We start from the raw sequence: 24,622 nt of genomic DNA, 5'->3' as shown, positions 1-24,622 counted from the left end.
TTATATACAGAACTAATATGTGAGCACACTCCTTTCTATAACCTGTCTCCAAAAATGCACAAGCACAAAGCAAGACAGCAGTGAAGAAATCTCCCATCCTTATCCCTTCCCTCCTAGGTGATGAAATAGGTTTCCAACTCTCACTGAAAGCAGGCACCTCATTCACAGTTCTTTCACATTCCTACTTTCCCTTTGCTAAAGGGATGATCAGTGCAGAGCTCTTGAGCATTAAAAAATTCCTCTCATCAGCAAAGTGAATTTCACATTGCATTACTGAAAAGCAAAAGAAAGGTTCAAAATGACATACAGAAAGGAGAAATCAGCAAGTTATCCTCTGGGAAATACAAACAACAAGCATGCAGCAAGGCTGGCTTTCAATTTACATACTGGTGTACATGATGAACAGCACTTATCTCTGCAAGACAAGAAATTAAACTCTCTTCTTAGTGGCAAAATGACAATACGAATATATCGTGATTTCCTATTTTTTATCTCTTAGTCTGTACATTCACGTATCTCTACATACTAATGCTTGTACACTTTTGCCTCACAGTGATTAAATGCAGTGGAAAATCAGTGACCCCGCACAAAAAAAGCATCCTGTGACCTGAATTTAGCAGTGTGAATGGCTAGCTGGGCAGTGCCAGCAGACGCTGCCATTTCTCCAAAAACACACCCCCCAAATGGCACAGAGAAGCACTTGTGCCCGGGCTTACCACAGGGAATACTTACGTGATGGTGTCAATCATATCCAGTCCCATTTCAACACAGCAGTGGGCATGATCTGTTTTGGGTTGGGTCAGTCCGGATACACAGTAATAACAGTCTCCTAGGATTTTTATCCTTCTGCAGTGGTTTTCCTTTAATAAAAATAGAGCGGGAAAAGTTTTATTTTTCATATAAGTATTCTAATATTTACAGTAGAACTTCTCCAATCATATGAAATCATTCAGGTAATCCTTTTGTTGAAAAATTAAATAGTCTAGAATTCATGAAATTTGGATTTGTTGTACAGAACTGACATAAATAAGTGTAAGTGTATATATTTGTGTATGCACATGCCTGCATATATAGAGAGGTAGATTATAGATACATATATATCTATATGTACATATAGATACATATAGATATATATGTATCTATATATATATAGATATATATAGATATATACTGGAGATCAGCCCAGCACTGTTCAGCACATGGGGTATCATTTATTGACATTATGTTTGTGAATAAAAATGACCAAAATGAAACATTACATGTATGTATATATATCCTTCCTCTCTTATCAGGTCAATCTGAATTCAAGATTTTCAGTGAGACTTTATGTCTGCATAAATCCAAAAGACTGAGGACAAACACCTACTGAATATTCAGAAAAGTTCGATATTGTTAAGTTGTGGGTTTTTCATTCAAATCCAATTCCAGCTTAGAAGGAATGATGATGCATCTCTCTCTAAAGGTACACACAGTTGTGCGTTACCAATGTACAAATCACAGTTTACAACATAGCATGTTTATTCCCAGTTGAAAAACAACACACAGGTATTAGAAGATACAGTCACCTTTCATTACCATTGAATTTATCTCCTGTTTAGGTACAGTGTGAATTCTTCTAAAGCTCTCAGGTTGGGACGTGATGATTGTTCTATTGGTCTGAGTAGAAAGTTAATTTCTCAATATAAAGCCTTTAACAAAGTGTTATATTGGGGGTACTTCTACAGTCTCTGCACTCTTCTCCAATATATATCCAAGAGGTCCAATGGTTCCTTCCCAATCACACTTGTACACAAATTTACTTTTTATTTAGTCAGAATACTCAAGAAACCTGAATTCAACTCAATTTTACTGTATTGCAGAACATAAAACTATAGAGGGTAGTAAAACTGGAGAAGACGAGACAAAGCAAGGCAACCCTTGAAGCCAGACCTTGCCACCTTCTTCCCCATTTAGAGGCTGGCACAAGAAAAGTAAATGACCTGGTTAAAGGAATACGCCTTACATAGCTGGGACTATGCAGATAAGTTCCCTACAAAATTACCTAGGGTGAATATGATAAGAAACGATGAATAAAACGCTATTTTATTTTCCCCTGAACTAGTGTGCTAGATAGATTTGACTTCAGGGGAACAGAAAGTGAAAAAAAAAAAAAAAAAAAGGAAAAAAATGTCAGTGTTAGAATATCTGAAAAGATGGCTTCATCATAGCAATTCAGCTTCCCTGTGCATATTAATTAAGCAGGAAATCCACATCTTGATCAAAGAAGAGAGGCATCTTTTGGGTATGCCTAACTAGCAGAGAAGGCTTCTCTGAGAGTATCTACTTAACATTTCTTTTGCTGCACAGTAGGGTTTTCTATATACCACTATTTATCATTCCTAGTATATATCTTAATGAATATGAGCATAATTATTGTGGAAGCAGTATCACTGAGGCCTTAGCATATGCCAGCAGCCTATAGGTAGGAAGTGCCTCACAGATTTTGCTTGGAGTTTTACTTTGTTATTCTGAGATTCTTGGCTAAATTGCATTATACAAGAAAAAAAAAAAAAAGACACAAACAAGTAATATTTAGACCTCAAAATCCAACCTGACATAAAACAGGCCCTCCAACTCAAGGATTTTTGAATAGAAACCTCTATTTCTTTTAGTTGAAATCACTAAGTTACACTACTAAAATAAGTCTTTTTAAAAAAAATTTGTTTCTTAATTCTGAAGCAGTAGAGGGTACATTAGTAGCTAAGGCAGCAACCAGCTTTCCAAAATAAATCCAGTTTTGGCCCCACATTAGTCTTCTATAAAGCTCTTCTCATTTTCAAATTCTGTATGCACGTTCTGTGGCTGGGCAATGACTGTTTGACCCAACTGAAAAATACCCAGAAAAGCCATGTCAGTAATATAGGATGTAATCTCTATATGCGTTAATTGCTCCATGATCTAGCCTCTTTATTGCCTACATGCAAAATGGCTTATCTCAAAAGATGTGGTTTTCTTAGTGAGCTTGTGAGTGCAGAGGATTTGATAAAGAATTACCCAATTACAAATTACTGTGGCACAGCACAGACTAGAGGACTGGAGATTTTTCAAGAGAGGGCAACCAGGAGAGAGGTTGATCCATAACCACTTTCCCAAGTTACTTCACTACGTATGCAAGGAAAGAAGAAAAGGAAAAGGAGGCCTAACACATTTTTTTGAGATGTATTAATTTTGATGGAGGACATGTAGCTAAATCACCTGCCATTTTTGAAACCACCACTGTTCCTTATCAGATGTTACCCTCCATGTCTTTATATTTAACATCCAATTAATATACAGTAATCTCTAGCAAAATTGTTTTCTTATTCTTGCCATGTGAGGCTGATTTCCAGGAAGGATAAGATTGATATGCAAATCACCAAAACAAACCCTTGTCCTCTCTTTGTTCTGTTTGTTCCTTAGTGACTTACAAAAAAAGCCCATGACTCAACAGTATTCCTCAGATTTGGCAATAGGAGCTGAATTCAAGTGGGAGAGTTATAAATTTCAGTCACAGCTGATATAAGCAATGGCTGTTTAGAAACAGCTGATAATTTAGTTTTAGGCATACGATAAAGTGCCTGGAATTGCTAACATTTCCAGCACGCTGCATTCGTCAGGCAGCTTGCCCACCTGCAGTGTCTCACTGAGCTATTACCAAACTGATCTGCAGAATTCCCCTGGCTAAGACAAAATTTGCAGAGGATCCTTAGCTTTAGCTAAGAGCTTTTTTTACATGTCTGGTCAAACACTTTATAAACCATTGCACTTTTATCCATTAGGCAGAATGGGGAAGCTTTCTGCTTCAAAGAACTCTGCTTTTTGTGTTTGTTTGTTTGTTTTTTGTTTTGTTTTGTTTGGTGAAAGGATTTACTTTTCAATATATTTTGTGGAGAAAAAAAAAGAAGCAAAAAAAATCTGCCAATTTAAAATGTAAGACTAGAAATCCAGACCATTAATTTCATATCATTTAATACACAAGTCAAGTTTTGTTTCATACTTTGAGGATAAGGATTATTAAAAGCAAAATAAAGGGAAGAGAATTTACAGACTGTAGAGGGAAAAAAAGAGAGAGAGAGGGGGAGAGAGAGACTGTCTTGAAGCAATAATAAAATTTAAGGAGTTTTCAGACCTCTCTCAGCAGAATACGTAAGTTCACATCTGGAGGAGGGGGAAAAGAGGGAAGGGAGTGGGTAGGTTATCCATTTAAGTAGTTGCTTGTTAAGTGAGTAAATCCCAAAGCAAAGATGCTCAGAACACTGCGCAGTGGAAGAACAGCCTCATCCAAGCTTGTGTTATTTCACAGATGGCAGATGCTAATGCAGGAAAGAGTCCCTATCCTCTGCTAGTGCAAAAATCTCTTCTTGCTCTTTACATCTTTGTATGCCATCATGGTATAAAAGCACCCACCAAAGCAATCAAAAAAGATGATCAGGTATATAGCATCTAAAATGAGCAAGATTTTAAAAGCTATCAGAATTTCTCTTTTTCTTAACTCCATTAGCTGCAGGAGAACTACACCAGGGATGGATCTTACTGTGTGACTTACTTACAATATATTTTATGTTCGTTGTACACATCTATCTCCTTTTCTGCAAGCCTCTAGCAACCTGATTTGTGGGCATGCTCTTCCACCTTTTATTGCCCTGCCCTTCTGGTATCAAAGTCTATAGGTAGGAGGAATTTTATTTATCTATAAATTGGATAAACACATTTCTTTGCTGTTTTTCCTAATAACAACTAAGCTAAGGCACATCAGCTAAGGTTCATAGCTTCTTCATCCTATTCAGCCTCCACCCCATCCATTCCTTGTCTGAAATTGTTTCAATGAGGAAAAATATTTTCCTACTCCCTGAAAAGGACACTATTAACTCAATGTTGTTTTCACCTATCAAAGAGAAGTCCTGGGGAGAAGAAAGCCAAAAAAGTGAATTTCTCGGATGGCTTAGTTTCTTAGTAGGGGTAGAAATACCTCTGGGAGTGATAGTGGTGGACTACAAAGAATGAACAGGACATTTACACCACTCGGCTGCAAGGAGCATTGACACTGTGACAAGACAGTAGCACAGAGGGAGGAAGAGCCTATAGTCACCTCTCTAATGGACAAATTTAATGAGTAAAATAAAAGATTTGTTGACCTTGAGAAAGGTATTAGGGTACAAAAAATCCCTCTAAAACTCACCCAAGTATCAACAGCAATAAAACGTGCTCAATTTTTACCTGTCTTTACAAGCCTAGAACCTAATCTTGTTTCCACGGGTGCCAGTGAAACATTACGACTAGAGTGAGAACAAGACAAAAATTATCAGGAACTGTTATCAGAATTCAGCTATCTTGTTTCCAGCATACTTAACATTTAACATTTTAACGTCTTAATAGAAAATTGACTTAGAAAACTTCGAATCACTCTAGAAGTTATCTGCTTTTCTATATCACAGAACTGTATAAATTGTGCAGCTGAACAAAACTGCACCAAGTTATTAAGCACGGAGAACTGTGAGAATGAGAAATCCTTTGTAGCATTTGTAGTTTATGTTCTTGATATTTTTAACTTCCTGCTATTTTGAATTTTCTTAGAAAATTTTCTTAGAAAATTAACGAAAAATCCATATAAAGGAGAACAGTGAAAATTTCTTATAATGTGAGAATATACACAAAGGATGCAGAAAAAATATTACATCAGTGAATTCGTAAAGAGTATAATGAAGTGTTGTTAGATTCACATGAAAGAAACATTGTTTAGAAAGGACCCTCTTTCCCTAGGGTGAAAAAGAAGTAAAAAAAAAAAAAAAAAAGAGATTAGCTACCTAGATAAACTCATCAGCTAATTTAGTTTATAAAATTTCAGCAGATTTGCCTCATGATACAATCAACTTTCATTAATGAGAGTTTCACTTTTCTCAGTTTAATTTTTTTTCCTCTCTCCAGTAAAGCAAAAAATAAAAAAATTAAAAAGTCATTTTTACTCTTTGTAGTATCTAAGCCCACTTTAATAACTGTGCTGAATGTAAGACACAAAATCCAATAGATTATTGAATCAGACTCATCAGGGAAAGTAAGTTTGTGTTCAAATTGTGACTGCAGTGAAGTGATGTGAAAATTAGCAGTAGTTTCCTATACTGCAATCTTCCAATAGCAATAACACACTTTGGAAAACTCTCCAGAGCAGAAGATTTAATTCTCTCCTGCCACATACTGTATACATATTTTAATATTTCTTCTGACCCAGTTTTGGGGATGTGAATTTAAAATATGACACCTTTTGCTAACTTCACATTCACCAGACCCATCATAAAGAAACTCCAGTTTGAACTAACTGCAATGCTCCATCGAGTTCGATTTAACGAGGGGTAATGGAAACATTTCATAGCACTAATGGGGAGAATAGATTTAACAAGAAGAGCTTTTACAGGATTACAGGAATAGTAGAAAACAAGTCTGGTTACAGTATAAGAAGGACCTCAGCAAATGGCTTGGAAGGCTCTGATTGAGGAAAACTGGCCACGTCTAGTTGGTTGTATGAAGTTTGTAATTTAGGGGAACACTGGGAAGTCAAGAAAGACTATCGACCATCATGGGAGCCCTACAGTGCATGACAAAAAATGTAGAATTATTTAGGATAGCAATAAAATAGAAGGCATTTTGCTTCACATCCTTTCCCTCAATGTTCTTGGCATTAATATCTATGGGTTCTTGGCCGCTCTCTTCAGTGTACTTCGATTCCCACCATAAAGTACCTCTCTTTTCCAAACAGAGGCTAATGTAACAATGTTAGGAAGTTAAACATCTTCAAAACAGAGAACCCATTTAATGGTCGTATATGTCAATTTACCTGCTTGAAAATGATACATCTTAGTGAGAATGCAATCATCATGACTGATATGTGTACTTGTTTCCCAACCAGCTGTTGGTTAAGTATTATTTAAGATACTGTCTTTTTATGAGAAAAAACATATCTTAGGAGAAACAATCGTAAAGCAAATGCACCATAAGATGTTAAAAAATTAAGTTCTAAAAGTGCAGGAAACAGAAAGAATATTTTTTTTCCGAGATACCTCTAACACAATGAAGAACATTTTAAAAACTGTCACTTTTGTGTACAGATTAAAATATGAAAAGCAGTCATAGCCCAAAGGAAAAATGCAGGGAAAATCTTCAAGGCACGATCACTAGAAACACCCATTCCCCTCAGCTTTGGAGAATTAGTGAAATATGCTGCCATGAGAAGAACAGACAAGATGCTGCCTATAAAGGAAGCAGTTTCCATCGACATTTCCAGAGACTTCAAGGAGACAAAAAGTCCTGTTTGAGAAGAACAAGGGCAATATGCTGTGTGCACTCAGCACAAGAGGTACAGTCTTCCCTGGCCAAGCAGATATCCCGACAACTCTTGATGGAGGCTGCACTGCACAATGGGGCTGTGCAGAAGACTCATCCTTGTGCAGGGTAACAATCACTCTTCCAACATTACACAGCTAAAATGAGGCACCTGGGCTAATCAATGAAATTGCCTCAAAATTGCTTTGGCTGGTACAGGTTGAACCTTAGAAATACCTTTGGTTTTGGCAGAAATGGCTACACAGCAGGCAGGTACAGTCAATCAGAAGAATTCAAAATGGCCCTCTATAAAGCTGCAAATACCTAATTTCCAGAATATGAGCTCAAGAAGAACTTGGTAAAATTTTGTGACAAGAATGCCAAACCAAGATCAAAACTATGATGCACCACTGATATACCAAACAAAGTATCTTCCAACATAAAGAGTACTATAAAAAATTAGGAGTGGTACCTGTTCACAGGTACATTCTTTACATATTGATATAAAATGTGTGACACAGGTTTCCCCAAGGGAACTGTGCCACAGATGCTGTAGTATAACAGCACACGTTATCAGTCACATACTGTATGCAGTTAAATGGGTACTATAAAAGTCCACCTTGATTTAGGACAGCTAGCTTGCTGTCTTTAGAAGACCTCCCCAGGAGCAGTTCAGAAGAGGACCCAAGTGCAAATATCCCCGCACTAGTGCACACTTACCAACTCCACAAGGAAGTGTTAAGGCCGGGCAGTTTATATCTGTCTTCTCCAATATGAACTTCCCCATTCAAAGCAGCCTGCAAGACTTTATACACTTGATGTTTTAAAAATATATCAAAATTATTGGCATATAAAAGTCAAAGTATTGTATAGGCTCTGCAGAAGGAGAATCTTAAAATGATTGCTTCTAGGATAGCTACTTCTATAGCACAGCTAAAGACTGGCTGTTCTTAACACAATCCAAAAAAAAACCATAGAAGCTGATTAAAAATGTAAGCTAAAAATGTAATCCTCTGTCTAATGTTATGATATTAAGTTTGATATCTTTGAGCGGGAACAGGTACACAAGCCACTGCAACAACACAGAAATTCTGAATGGAAACAAAATAAAAGAAGGCAATCAGGAAAAGATCCTGAATTAGAATGGAAAGAAATAAAAATAGATTTAGCCTGCAAATATTGACAGAGTCTGAAGGCATATTTAATTGCAAATGGAAAAGGACAACAGGAAATTTAAGTGTGTCAGTTTGACTAGCTGATGAGATCCCCAAAGTGACATGAACAAGATCTTTCATTCAGAATATTGAAATCCTACTCTGGTAGCTTTCTTGTAAAACAGGATAAAAGTATTTATTTTTACCCCTTTGCAAAGGAAATTCTTAGAAATCCAAGCTACAATAAGACAGAAATTGAAAGAGAAATAACTAAATCTGTAAACAAAAATAGAGTTTCCATGTAGGTCAGACGCAGGAAGTATGTGAGGAAATCTGCCAGGGAAAAGAAGAACTAAAAAAGATCAAAATTTTTGTGAAATGAGTGCTTGTTTCTTTGCATTCAGCTTTATCATGCAAGATGATCTGGAAATGCTTCTTCTTTTCTATTAACATGACTTATCATAGTTAAAATATTTGGGGTCTTTCTGCCCATCCAATGATAATGCAGCTGTGACCATGACAGTGCTTTGACCATAGAAATTCTGACCAAAGTTATTTGGATAACTGTACCCTTGAAAAACAAAACCTCCCTCATTCACAGTAAATCCATGCTACTGTACAAGCATCAAGAGATAATACATTGAAATATGTAGCTCATTAAATAAACAAATCACCCAGCCTACATGTCATATATCCAAGAGTTCCTCAGAAATGTAAAAAGATTATAATGCAAATGATTATATTTCTTATTAAAATTTGTCACTGTTACAAGTAAGCTGAAGAATGACAAGTTTGAATCTATTTTTCAGTAGGATTTAAGAATCATCTAGAACTCACACAAAATTAAACCTCTCCAGTTTGCACTAAAACAACACTGAGGATCTAATTAAAATTAAAATGTTCAAGAGATACAGTGATATCATTCTCTTAATATTAAAAAATAGAACTTCTTTTCCCTGTTTAAATACTTTAAAAGTTCAATAAAAACCGTAAACAAATTAATATGTTTTTATATGTCGCCTAGCCTCTTAAGATACGTTTCTGAAAATGATTTAAATGTCAGAGTATAAATTATTGCTTATTACTTACTGCCTTATTATTTATAGCTGCTTATTAATTACTGATTAACCTGTTTTTCCAATGGAAAAGCATACTACTACCATAGACTAGTAAGGGGTAACGTAGAGAAAACAAATGACCACTAGCCATTGTTACCTTTAGGCATATTGTTGAAGATTAACTATAAGGTCCCTGAAAACTCCACATGAAGACAATTTCATAAAGCATTTATTGACAGATTGTAAAGAAGAATGACCACTTGAGCAAAATTGAAGATTGCACAAAAATGCTTTCTTTAACCCACACTGGAGGAAAAAAAAAAAAAAGAGAGATAGAAACTTCAGAAGCAGCAACCTGAACTGAATGAAATGAACAGCAGATAAAATCCGACAGAAACTAATGCAAAATTACCCTTATCTATTGTGCACTATTATTGCACTATGTGCACTATTTGTGTGCCTTCTAAGATTCTCTTTTAAATGAGTTCTCTGTACTGAGGAAGGAAGGTAACTTCATATAGCTGTTTGCAGTCCCAAGAAATTTTTGTGGAATGAGCTAACATATCCAAAACGCATATAGAAAATTCGGGTGCCTAAATACCGTAAATACATTACAAGTGCTTCAGTGCTCAGGTAGCCTGCAATATACTTACCATCTCTCAAACATATATAGGTTCAAAAAGTTTTAAATGGGCTCAACAGAGTTCAAAGGCTTAATAATTTACAGTCTAAAATAGCTTGTACAAGATGAATGCTTGAAGAACATTTTTTTTTTTCCTAGAGAAGAGTCAAAAAGGAGGGACATGCTAAAGATGTAGAAAATAATTCCTACTGTGGAGTAAGTAGATTAGGAATTCTCTTTGCTCTCTGTTAACAAGCAATTTTTCAAAGGAGTTGCAAGACAATGATTTAAAGCCTAAGATTTGCCTTTAGGCAATACACAAACTATAACTATAATTGAAACTAATATAATTTTTAGAAAGCAGTAGTTACACCTACATTTAAACACAGCAAAGCTAACTACCTTACAAAAAAAAAATCAGACAAACAGCATATAGGAAAAAAAGAAAAATCTAAATGCTTTAAAGCATAAGCCAGTTTCTAAATACCTAAAGGACAAACTTCTTTAAGATTAATTTTTCCCAGCTCTGAGGGGCAATTCCATGTTCTGAGTTCTGGCCAAATTCAGAGCTATGCTGCCAAAAAGAAGAGATTAACTATTTTGATCCTGAATCGCAAGATCAGGAGAACTGAAAAAAAAAAAAAAAAAGAAAGAAAGAAAAGGAGGTGAGAAGGCAGTGATACAAACCACGTAGAGCCAAAATTGTGTAAAAAGTGATTGCTAAAGGATTTTAATTCTTCTACATCAATGGAGAGGAAATTTGCTTCTAAAACAACATCTTCCAATGTGTCAATGCCAAAAAACGCCAAGACTGTTTTCATGAGATTACCAATAAATATATGCTGTATTTCACTTCCTTGCTCCTGTTATTGTACTCCCCACAGTGGTGACAGGGATATTTTTAGGCAGTACGGTTGTAAGGCGGCACAATTATTTTAGTAAGGACTGTCACAAATTGCCACTTGCAATTGACATTCCTTCTAAAGAACCAACAGCACTTGGTGTGCACACTCACAGATCACAGGGACCAAACCCATCACCATTATATTATTCTTGGGACTTCTTAGAGTCTCCTTCCTATTTCTAAATCAACCCATTTCATAACTTCGACTAATAGTGAACATCTAGAAGTTGCTTTAATCAGTCGATCAGTCTTTCTTCTAAGAAATTACAGGTCTTTGCATGTGCCTTCTGACTGCAGAAGACAAAACAACTCGACTCCCATTACTATGGCAGAACGTGACAAGGAGAAGCTTTTATATTCTGCCCTTGATCACACCCTGATGAACACACAGTATGAACTAGAATGACATGTAAATATGTAAATAGCCATTCTTTCTCCCGTTGCTGAAAGAAAAGCAGATTTATTTGCAGATTTGGAAAGAAAATATATGCAGATTGAACAGAAACCTAAGGCTTCTCTTTATTTATTTATTTATCTCCTTCACCACCTCTGATCTTCTCTGTGAAGAATCAACCCAGTGGCAAGAGCTGGCACCTGTGAGGTACCCTAGCATCATGTGCTTGGTAGATGACTTCTTATCACCTGGAGGATGAAATTCAGTAATGAAATGAAAGTAAAGGTGGCTATTTGAACTTTTCAAGACATTTCTTGGCAATGCTCAGCTACAGGACAGTCCCATTAATTTCAAAATCAAACACGTCTGAACTATTCTGGGCTAGAACCCAGAATGTGCTCTACATGAGCATGGCCAGGCATTCCAGTCATGAAAGGTTAATGACCAAGTCTGTTACAAATCCATACCAAAAATGCCTCCATTGCCTCTCTACTCAGCACCTCACTTAACCTTCTGTTTTTCTAAGGGAAAGGGTGCCATAGGTGCAAAGCATCCACAGGATTCAAGTCTGGTGTGAAAGGCTACATCGAGGAGAAGCGAGCTTGGATGGAGGAAATGTGGATGCTATTTATGTTAGGAATCTGAAGAAATACTGTATGTGGTTGAAGCCACTGTGCAGACAGGAGATAGCTGTGTAGCAGAGGGACACAGCTGATGCAGAGGTGATACTTTCCCACAATGAAGGCCATGAGGACAAGGCTGGCAAACAAGACAGATCTGATTAAGTTTCCCTTTGTCCTAACAGGGCTGGCCAAGTCAATATATTGTTAAATGTAATTTGGAATAAGATGTGTGAATTTATTCAGTTACCTCCTCTCCTTTCTTGTCAAATGCTCGTGCTTATGTACGGTACGTATTTCTGCAGTACCATTAGACTGAAAGGAGTCATAGAGAAGGAACATTTCTCTCATTTTCTTTTTCCTTTGGGAACCTGGCACAGTGTAAGTGAAATGATCAAAACATAAGTATCAGGAATATGGATCCCATTTTGCCTACAATCTCTTCTCCGAAAAGCTATGATCATTTATTTGACATGGACTACACTCTGTAAAGAGCTAACTTGAGTGTCTACATTTTTATCATCATGGAAAGTGGTTTTACATTGTACTTTCTATTATCCTATTTTTTTCCCTGTAGGACAGAAATGTAAATATTGAAATAGTCTCTCCATTTTGTGTAAACAAGACCAATGAAGAACACTGACAGCCTCCAAGGAGGAGGAAGAAAGTATATTTAAAAATAGGAACGTTAGTTTCTTTCCTAAACATTTAAAATGCTTTGTCTTCTCTTCAGAATATTAATCAAAAATAGAAACTTTAGAAATTCATGATGCACAGGGCTAAATCAATCTATTACAGATTTCTAACATATGCACCATATGCAAAGGAAATTTGAATTGAAGTGAAAAAAAATGCTGTACTTACTGTGGCTAATTCATCAAACTTGCCAAAGAGTTCATTCAGCAGCTTTACCAGTTCTTGGGCAGTGCACTGTGATGCCAGACTAGTGAACCCCACAATATCTGCAAATAAAATGCTATAAAGAAAAGGAAGAAAACACAGAGATATCAGTACAGAAGACACTTTGGCATTCTCATTGTCCTCTTCTCTAGCCCAAATGCAACCCAGAGCTCAAACCCAAACAAGTCCTGAAATGCTACCAATAAAGTGCTACCTGGGGAAAAAAAAAAGATTAAAAGCAGAGAACTAAGCATGAGTTTAGTGTTGACGACTGTTGGTCTGACATGAAGAGAGGCCTGGGGCTCTGCTCTATTACCCCTAGAATCATCTAAATCATACATAACGTAAAACAGCTTATTCAAGAGTTTACCCTCTGCGTACTTCAGGAATGTAGAACATTTCTCTTTATAGAAGAAGATTAACTGAAATACTGAAAAGAGTAATAAAGCATGTGATTCAGACCTTATGAGGCTTAATGGCAAACAATTGCAAAATAGTTGGAAGAATTAAGTATTGGACCTAAATCAGGAAAGTAGTGCTCAGTAATTTCCTTGCCAGCCACAGCGTGAGCTTGCAGTGTCCTGGGGAAGTACCCAGACACGGCGCTTATGCTAGCACAGTTGCACAGTCAGACTGACAAACCTGGCTTGAGCTTTATGAAGCACTGCAAAACATGACTTAATAACTTGCATATGGTAGCTCTGTGATGTGGCTATACAGCCCCCAAGTCAAGAATTAGCATGCACAGTGCTGGGTCAGGATTCTTTCACCATGCTGCATGGTTCAGCTAAGTGTCCAGCTTTGATCAGCATTCAGCAAGTTTTAATATATGACAGTTTATTCTACTTTAATAATATATCCCTATCCATCTGCGATAATACTGGAAGATACTTGAAAGAAATACCATAGCCGTAGAGAACATAAAATTCCCTGTGTTGACCCTGGAACTGAAGAACATATGAAGCTATGATCCCTTTAATTATTTAGATTCCTTCATCCACTGGCACAGGCCCACTGCCAGCTGCAGAAACCTAATACATTTATCTCCAACACCCAGACTACAAACATCAAATAAGTTTATTCATGCAAATGCTAATGAAGAGTCCCATGCCACATGGCCTAGGTATGCTGGGCATAATGTAAAACACAGCTTGAGAACTATAAGTTAAACACTACACACTCCCCTTCAACAAGCCTTCACTCTGTAGATAAAATAAATGGTGCTAAGAAAGCAGGACTAACAAGTCTACTATTTTCCAGCCACCATCACCCAGTCTGAGCTCTCACATGAAGCCACAAAAAGCCATTCCATTTAACCCATTAACCCCAAAATCCTTTCTCCACCCGAGCAAGTTAGCTAACATATCCCAGCACAAAACTAAAACCTCCAAAGTTTAATGGCTTTAATCTACAAGCATAGCATACACCCTATCATATTAAATCTTGGGGTGAATCCATCAGTCTTTTCTTCCTTGAGGATGCTTAACAACTCTAATTAAAACTGCCCCACTTCATGACAAAATTAGTTACTTCATTCTTACTCTATCTAAACATCAAAGAAAGGAGACGTCTAAAAATAAGATATTCAACATTTACTCAATTGTACTATTTTGTGCTTCTGCTGTCACGAACATGAAACACCCTGGTGGTAATGGAGGAGGTAAAAGATATTAACAGAGTGCAATAAAAGCAGAAATGCCAACAAAGTGCTCTGCATATTTGCCCGTGAGGATCTAGTCACCCAGTTCATTCTGGTTTGACATACTTGTTGTTTGGAAGCTCTAGACTGGTCTTTCTGAAAATTCATCAGTCAATATCATATCATCCTTGTCAATTCCTTGAAGATTTTCACATGTACTATAATGTACACCAAAGTACACAAAATGTATTCATGCATCACTATTCATTTAAAAGCAAAGTTATTTTACATAAAACTAGTTCAGGAAGTAAGTGCAGTTTCCTTACTAATCCATTCAAAATTTTAAGAGAGTATTTACTGGCATCTTTATTAATCATTAGTCATCAGTTTTTCATTCAGAATACTGGTATTTATGTGCCAAACTGAAGTCCAAAACAAGGACACAATAAAACAATACAAACCAAAGATGTAACATAAAAATTAAGGTTAAATATGTAATTATAGTGTGCTGAGACAAGACCAGGGTTATTCTTGTAGGAAATGTAATACCATACTATACAGTGTAAAACTATTGGAAAAGGTTAGGAAGACTGACCACTGTTACACTTCTCTAGCATGAGCTTTTTGTTTTTTTAATAAATATTAATATATTTATTTTTATAAGATTTTTTTAGTATATATATAATATTATAAAACTATGGCAATACCTGAAGTGCTGGACAAGGCACAGTTCAAGGAAAGGGCAATGCGATAAGTCCTGTCTTTTTTAAGAGGAAATTCTGCTCACTTCTACCTCCAAAAATGCTAAAATCATAGCAGTTGCTGGACTTCTTTTGAATGCCGGCTGAGATACACAAGAGCAAAATCACGGTATTGGCAGAGAAGGCAAAAAGCCTCCAGTGGATGAGCAGGGGCTTCTCAGACCCAAAACATGTCCCTGCCTGCATGCCTGCTCTATCATCACACAGAGGATGGGCAGTGCTGAGAGTCCATCTGATGCACACTGAGCTCTAATGTTCTAAAAATGGAATTGAAACTCATTAGCCAGTCTGTTTTATTTTAGCCAGCGTGCTGACTGATATTATCTTCTGCACTCTTTCACCTGTCTGCATCCATCTGTTATCTCTTCCTTTAGTACTTGGATTACAAGTGTTTGGGGCCAGCAACTACACTTGCTCTTTATTTGTACAATGCCTTAAAAAGGGAGGGAAAAAAAGAGAACTTTGATCTGTGACAAGTGTTTCTGACTCTAGTGGTAAAACACCCACCTGATGCAACACTTTTTTTTTTTTTTTTTCTGTTTCTCCCTGCTCAGGTTTTTGGAACATAAAGGGTACGGAAGGTCTTTGTCAGTAGGTGGTAAAATGAACTGTATTTGGTGAGAACAGATTGTAATGCTTGGTATGGAATGCATAAGGTTACTAAAGAGAGACGTGATAAGATATACAATACCAGGGTTGCACTGATAACCCACTCTTGAACTGTTTCCAAGGCCAAGCAATATTTGAAAGGTCCAAGTCCCTATCTATTTGTCAAAAGAACATAATTCAATATTTAAATTCCCTTTCCTCTAATTTGGGTATATTATCACACAAAAATAACATACTTTAAACCTAGGCTGGGTCTACATTGGTATACTTAGGAAAGTTAATAAAATTAACTCTAATAGCGACATTAATGTTGATCTCTCACACACATTGATTTACACTGATGTACATATGGTCATTCAAGAGTAAAGTAGCCTTGGTTTACTTAACTTAATTGCTGATCATCATGAAGGTCTGCATTCTCAAGGATTAGCTTGGAGTGAGCTAGGGCTACCCTGCTTAGGCATGGAAGAATCCATACAATTACACAGTATATAAAGGGGCACTTCACTCCGATTGCCAAGTATTTGTCCTCTTAAAGGAAAAGAGCATTGAAGTATATAGCAAAAAACAATGACAAGCTACATGTTAGCATTTGGTTCTCTTAATGCCTTCTCAGGGATATGACCTTCCCTTCTTTAATTCCACAGAACTCTCAGCTGTGCCTTGGGGGACACTCTCATTAAAAAACAATGAGACAATCTCAGTTAAACTGTGACTACTAAAGAAAGAAAAGAAAATTAGAAGTGAAAACAATGAACAAATGTTGCTTCTGTTTGCTCGATGATGAGACTTGCATGTGATTTAAGAGCAGCTCTCCTCGCAAGTGGTATACGATGTGATGGTCAGCCAGCCTAGGTAGTTACTAGGGGAGTAAGACTGGTGTTGCCTCATTACCCAGGGACTCTGCAATACTCTCATTACTTGGTCCCACAACTGAACCAAGGGGACCCTGAGAAGTTACCATTCTCTCTTGCTTGGGTGCTATACTAAAAACACTGTATTCCTTAGGTTCTCTGGGATATGTAGTATTTGGCCTGTAGTTTCTGTTCACGTGAAGATTTTAGTAAGTTGATAGGGTCAGTAGTTTGGATAATCCGTTAAAATCTTAAATTACTTTGCCTTTTAGGCAGATAAGTTCCCAGTGACATGCACTGCAATAGTGTCTCAATATTCCAGTTAAATCTTAGAGAGGAAAAATAATCAGTTACTGAGCAGTGCTTTGTCAAACTTTTGTTCATCTGATTTTAATCCCTGAGTGAAGTGTTTGTGTTGTAGGAGCAGCCCTATCCTGTGCAGGAGATTTGCCTGCTCCTATTTCTGTTTGCTTCCTTGCAGAAGATCAGAGGAACAGATCCACTATCACAAGCCATATTTTTGTTACTCATTGTCTATTTTGAAGTAATAACCATGGTTACCCATGCACTGCCCTAAAACTCTCATAACTCGTTCCAGTAACACCTTCTGCCCACGAATAACAGCAGTGTGTGAGCACAGATACTCTTGGGTTGTTCTTGGAGCATTCAGAGCAGGGCTAAAGCCCATTTTTTACACTAAATTTGTGAGGCTCTTTTTGCGAAAATTGCTCGAGAAGACGAAATTGGAGAAAAACTAGGGCCTAGCAGAAATAATGGCATTACAGAGGCTTGAGGTTAGAGACAGTTACCAATTCCAGGATGGTTGATATGTATGGAATCTACTTCTCCATGATTACCTCGGCAACACAATCTGCCCTCCAAACACATACTAATAAGAGTAAACGAAGCGTGGAGCAAAATGGAAACATCTTGGCCAAACTTTGTTGGCTTTCCTGTGGAGGTGGTAATCTGAAGGTGCCATGGAGCTGTTGAGTGAATGGAGGGTGGAGCAGAGTAAAGACACCATGGCTAAACTCTGTTGTACTCCCTGTGGAGGTGGCAACCTGGTGGTACAATGCAGCTGATAAGGTGCATAGTACACTAAGATGTCTGATGCTGGGCCAACAACGGTGGCAGATCAGTTCCTTCCAATGGACTTTGCTCAAACTTTTACCAATAACCAAAAGTTGTCCACCTCCAAGGAACAACCACTTCTCACTGAGCAGGCTCTTTAGATTTTTAATTGCCTCAAAAGACTTTTTAAAGCAATCAATAATGAAAGTAAGTATAACTAGAGTCACTCAAGCTCCACCTAAATGTAAAAGAAAACACATAAAAGGTGAACTAAGGAGGGAAATAGTAGGAAGAAGGAAGAGGGAAGACTCCATTATAACTTCTGTATCAGTCAATGGGCTGAACCCCTTTCCTCTCCTCAGGTCAGGAGGAGACTGGTCAGGAGTTTGAAAGCCCTCCCCTATCTTCTTGGGTGAGTGATTAAATGTGTATTGATACACTAGGCACTAGCTAATAACCCCACATGGTAGTAGATAATTTCCTGTATAGACATACAAAACCGGCTTTCTAAATGTTCCATTTGAATAAATCATATTGTTTGTGAACTCGAATTATTGTTTTGAAGGCGCTCAGACTTACAGTAAACAAACTGTTCATGAGATGGGCCTATAGTTGATCATACTATTTGTGAACTTGATTTGATGCGTTGAAGGTGATCAGACCTTCATGAATCCGGTATTGTGAGGGTTGGGCCTATAGTTACCACAGTATTTGGTATCACTGTTAAGAGATGAGTCCAACACTTCCAGTCCCTCTAACCTTTGAGAATCAGCTGGAATGCAAGGGGATTCATCTCTTACCAAATTTGCCCCTGCTTCAAACTACAACACTCTTTTCTGAAACATCCTACCACTCTTACTTGGCAAAATCATGCTAAAATAACTTCTTATTTTGTATAACAATATTTTAGCTTTTATTTGATTATTATTTTTAAGCACTTTTTTAGCGTATTGATTTCTAGATACTAGCTTACTCCTCAGCGAAAACACTGATTTTTAAAAACAATTTTGCAGTAGTTGCCTTTCTGTGTTTATTGGAAAAATAGCTTATTTCTGACAGAAAGCTATCCAGATTTTTGATTAACAGTATTTTATACTTAAATGGCTTTCATTGCCAATATCACTAAATGATCTTACAATAAATTATTCCAAAACATCTTCAAACATTCATAATAGTCTTAAGAAGTTACTTCTTACAAATAAATTTCAAGTTTGTGTCATTTCAAAACACTTAAAAGTTTGCTACAAAATACCTCCTAGAAGAAGACTTCCTTCTTTCTCTCCGATTCTGGAATATTTCCCACTTCTTAATGAATCTCTAGCTCTAATCTCTAATAAATAATCCAGCTTTCTGAAGAGAGAACTTTTTCAATAAAGGCTTGAAAAAAAAAAACAGTGCCTAGAATCAAAATATATAACAACTTCCTCTACAATGACTGATGAACAGCTCCTACTACACACTCTTTATGCAGAAAGGATGCATAACCTCAGATATTCACACCAATTTAGCACAACCCAGTAAGCCACATACAATACCACAATTAAGTGGAGAAGGTTTTCCAATTTCCACTATGTAGCTTTGGGATTAGAAGCTCTGGAAACTCAGAGCTAACAAGCTGGGGTTTTTTTTTGTTTGTTTGTTTGGTTGGTTTGTTTTAATAATACTGTGTTGCGGAATGCTTGGTATAACCAGGGCAAGTCTTGAATAGGGGAACGGTCTCTTATGTCTGCCTAGCATGGCACTGAATTTCCATTACAGAGGATGTGAAGTTGTTTCCAATTCCCTCAGTAGGTAGGGAACATATCTTGCTTATTAAGAGTTACCAAAGACTGTCATTATCACTGCTAATGTAGTTATACACCATGAGCTTCATGGGGTTGTATGCTTACAGCTCATTCAGAATATGGGTGTTAAAGATGAGAAGAATACATTCTACTCTATTACCAATGTGCATGGGGCCACTTGCTGAATGGTCTGTCACTGAGCAAGAAGCAGACCCCAGTCAACAACCCCTGAGGAGGAATGCTGATATGATGGGCACTGATGTATTTTTTCCAAAGTTTACACCACACTTTCTTCCTTCCCGTTCATGCTATTACACTGCAAAAAAAAAGTACTAAAAATAATCTGTCTTATTTTCAGGAAAGCATAAATGTGTTGAACATGCAACATAAATATTCCTATTCACCAGGAATATAACATAGTACATGGAACGACTACCTATTTGAAAAAGGTGTCCTGCTCTCAGCATCACTATTCTAAGCTATTTATTGATTCAACATTATCTTCTGAAAAGATTATTCAGTCTGTTTAGTGGGCCTATTCTCTGCCAGCTCCCACACAACAAATTTGTACTGTAGTGCTTGCTTTTTATACTCAAACCTCTGATTGCACCTGCATGTCACTCTATTTGTATTAAATGCTCTCTTTTAAAAATTATTTCATGGGCTACATCAATCCTACCTAACATTGTCATGTCTTTGAATGTAAATCTTGTGGAAAATCCTTTCAGGAGGTTTCAGGAAATCTTCCTTCATTTCCATTGCAACATTCCTGGGCAAAAGACTCATCAAGAGACGTTCCTAAAAGAAAATGTAAATAACATTAGTTTCGTGGTATAATGTATTCCCCATTACTCAACAGTTTTGAGCTAGTAAACCGGACAAACTTTTCCTAATCTAGCCTGCTTCCTGACAGCTTAAACTTATGGAACTTAAAAAGCTCCATAAACAATACAAACAGTTTCCCTCAAATCTCTGCAGCCTGTGTGGGTGTCTTTTTTAATTCTTCTGAGAAAGACAGATGGACAGATAGAAGACAGTCAGACCTATGGAGAAAGGGAAGAGCCAGCTTCAAGAGCAGGTAATGGTCCCTAATTATCATTAACATTACAGTGCTAATAACTTATTTTATCATTAGTACCATTTATCTATCTGTGAAAGAATTTCCAGGATCATTTGCTATCCTTTTGTGTACTACTTGGGAGTCTAATGAAAGTGTTAGATTACAGAGACTGTGATAGCTGGTTATTAAGCAGTGAGAATGGATGATAGATTTATCCACACAGTCTGAATCAGCAGAACAGTAATAAAGGTACAATTTTAATGGTGCATTACCCAACAAAGAAATGCCTGTTCAAGGAAGCTCAGTAAGATAATATATTAGCAAAAAATCCTGGTTAAAATCATCTCTGCTTGCTATATCCACAAAAAAAAAAAATAGCAGTTGTGATGGATCCTCTTAGAATAGAATGCCTGAAGCATTTTGAATCTGGTCAGTACTAACTATAAAGGCTCATGTAGTTATTCCACATATTCTGGACCGTTCACAGGTACTTGGAAAGCCTGTAGCAGGCACTGTACTCGCATACCTACTAATGCTCTGTTCTCACACAGAAAACACTTGCCATTTAAAATGCTGTAAGCCTATTTTTGTTCTTGTGTGCAATTCCAAGTGTATCATTCAGGTTTCCTAGCCTCAGCCACGGCAGCACACTGGAGGAGCTCACGTTATGGTGTCTGACCTGGTGCAAAGGAATGGCAGTGAGAAGAAATCAGAGGAATGCAGATCTTGGCCAGACTGCATCCTCCTCTTATTTGAATGACAGTAAATAAATAAAGAGCAACAATTAATAGAAGAGAGGTATTGCATGGATAAACTCTATTAATCACATGCACGTGCTCACTGGCCACAAATGCAAAATCATGCTAGACTACTCAGGCGGTTTCTCATTTTACAGTTCTCGTTTACACAGTTAACACATTGAATATTTACCTCACAGATAAATTAGTTAAATTTTGCAGAAATGTACTTATTTCACATTAAAGTGCCTTAATATGCCAAGGCAGTACACTTAGACTCAAGGTTGAAGTTCATTCACTTTCATTAAATCTCTTTCCTTCTGTTCTCCCATGCATACTAAGAACATGGCAAATACCATGATGGAATTAAATATTTGTGGACAGCTTATGTATAAGTCCATTACAAGTTAACGAAATGGTCTCAGATCTCAGTGGGAAATGGTAAATTGCTACAGTTGTTATATTAAGTATAAGGCATACCTCTCTCTGCAACAGAAATATATGATGTTGATTAAAACCCAAAAGGAATAATTCTGTCAGGAGTGGAACTTATGAAGGTCTTCTTCCTATGTACTTGTTATCTTGCAGTTGATTAACAGTTTTTTGACTCAGTTATATTGAATCTGTAGTATGAGCTGGCCCCTTATCAGGCAACAGAGAATCCGTACAAGAGAGAGAAGTCTTGTCTGAGGATTAAATTCTCTGGTGCTTAAGGTGGTATAAACTCCAGGTGATATTGGAATTTCAGAAATATTATCCTGGATATCAATTCTCTGATGTCTGATAAGGACTAAATGCTTGCTATAGTTTCTCTCAGTGAGGATATTAAAAAAGATCTTTGCCTTTCTGCTGGGACAGGCATGTAAATTTCAAAGCTGCTACAGGGAGGGAGCGCTGTTTCAGCTTCTTTTTCCTAGCAAGCTACGTTAAAACATACAGACAGCAATCATGCAAATATTATATGAACAGGTTCAGACAGACTGCTAGAGACCAGCGCTGACTGATGAGCACTTCTTTGGCCTATACGCACACAGTAAAGAGGTGAATAAAACTCCCAATTAAGGTCAGCAGAGAGGACAGGGAAATTAAGCTAACCATAGTTCTGGAAGCAGCATCAGAGAGCTGTGTTGTCTTACAGCTCCAAAACTTGAAGCATTCTGCTGTTAAGGCTACAGAATTGGTATTTCCCACACATGTGTGCATGGCTGCTACAAGATGTGAAGGGAGCTTATAAAAATCCTGTTTCAAATTGTGGTTTGCTTTTTCATGTTATATGGTGATTTACAACAAACTAGAGATAAAAAGAAAGTGATGGATTAGTGAGGAAAAACTGGTCAGTCTTTACCAAGAGGATTTGTGTTCTAAACTCATCGCATGAGTAGACTCAATTAGGACTCTATCAAAGGGCCATCATGGCTGACTTCTCAGGTCAGGTCAAGCAGGGAAGTAGTGGTGTGGTTGTAAAGATTTATCACTGGAAGAGAGTCTGGCAAATATAGGAAACAATCCCCCAGTGGAAATTATTGAGGCAGTGAAAAAAAAAAAAAAGAATGAAAGAGCATCAGCATGTCACTCTCTTAAAAACATACATATAGAGAGAATATAGAAAAATAAGAAAAAAAATATTTTAGCAAAATCTCATCTGTCAAGCAAAATGGTGTTATCTTCCAGGTCACCCTATGGAATGATTAAGGACTTAGAGATTTGGAGCTGTAAGAATGAAAACATATATACCAAAGACAGTCAGGAGGTTTGGGAAATGGCTCTGTTTGTATCTCTGTTCAACAAGTCCTATCACTATTGTCTGATTTTTTTTTCTCACTTGCTTCTGCAAGGCTGATCCACTTCAAAAAGTAATGTGAAAAACAAAGCAAAAGGAAGCCTAGATGGGCACAACTGCATAGAGCACGGAGTAGAACAAGAGAGCACAGCAGAAGACCAGTCAAATTTGTGGTGACATTCATGCTTGAGTGACCACTGCAATCTGACAGCGATGGCTAATGACAGAAAAAAAAAGAAAAAGGGAGGCAGATAGGAAGCACTAATCAATTAGCCACAACTTTGACTAGGCTAAAACAATACTCATGCTGAAGGCTGCCTTTTTAGTGGTATGAACTTGTCTTGGTGGTGCGTCAACATGTAGCATATTCCTTTTTTGAATCAAAAGCACAGGAGCTAGCAGAAAGATACAAATGGCTCCATGTTTTCACCTTTCTCTCTGATCTATAATGTTGTTGAAATTTATTAAAGCTTTCTTGTTAAAGGATGAAATCTTGGCCCCATGATCAGTTTCTGCTATTCCAGGAATTTGTACTCCCTTGTTCTGCATTAAATTTCCACTCAGCATTAACATGACGTGAAGTCAACTCATATCCTGATTCTTTTCAGAGACCATTACTGCCTGCTGAGAATCTTGCTTTCCCTGCACAAATCTCACTTAGATAAAGGAAATGACAGATGAGGACCTATATTACCTTCATTCAAAGAGTTTTTTTTTTTTTTTCTTCCAAACTTGTATTGTAAATTGCCATCTGGAATGCCAGACTGGGCAGTCTCTGCCAACTGTCTTATGCCCGTTAATGAAGATTTCTGCACCATTAACGAAGACCAATCTAATTCTTATGAGAACACTCAGTTTAGAAGAACGTCTATATTTCATTCTCCCACATCAATGAAGCATTTCTAGAGATAAGAAATAAAGACATACATTTGACTCTGCATCATGTCCAAATGTGCATATTAAGCCAATAAGAAGTTCTCTGGTGCTGCACTGGCAGTTTTCAACAGCTAGTACCATTATTTCTTTTTCTTCTCATAGTTAATGATCAAAAAGACCCTAAGTTACTATTTTTTAAAAAACATTCTCAATCCTAATTGCAATTGCAGACTTCCGCACTGCATTTCTCACTTTGGGATGGACTTAAGGAAAAGAGTCTTCAACAACTGGTTCTGCAGTTATTCATTCCAGAGTTAACTAGACACAGCAACGGTTGACCAGATCTAGTGTTGAAGGCAATCCTGCTATGAGGGAGGTTGGACTCGATCACCTTCAGGCGGCCCTTCCAACCCCTGTTTCTGTTAGGCTGAAATATGCTGCAAAGGGGGCACAGTACCAACATG

The 24,622-nt window shown here is 37.2% G+C and overlaps 1 protein-coding gene across 1 annotated transcript in view; it reads right to left on the bottom strand.

Annotated features, from left to right (window-relative positions):
* Positions 1–24,622, bottom strand: part of ADCY1 (adenylate cyclase 1) — a 132,603-nt gene that overhangs the window by 55,705 nt on the left and 52,276 nt on the right. The window contains exons 3-5 of the mRNA XM_088522388.1: positions 20,385–20,503; positions 12,949–13,060; positions 733–860 (exon numbers count right to left, since the gene is read on the bottom strand). Of these exons, the coding sequence (XP_088378514.1) occupies positions 733–860; positions 12,949–13,060; positions 20,385–20,503 (359 nt within the window). The remainder of the gene's footprint in view (positions 1–732; positions 861–12,948; positions 13,061–20,384; positions 20,504–24,622) is intronic.

The sequence above is a fragment of the Tinamus guttatus genome, unplaced genomic scaffold (assembly GCF_059628265.1).
Source record: "Tinamus guttatus ecotype Peru unplaced genomic scaffold, ASM5962826v1 Tinamus_guttatus_pri_ptg000151l, whole genome shotgun sequence".
Classification (NCBI taxonomy): Eukaryota; Metazoa; Chordata; class Aves; order Tinamiformes; family Tinamidae; genus Tinamus; species Tinamus guttatus.
This window is presented reverse-complemented; position numbering and strand designations above follow the sequence as displayed.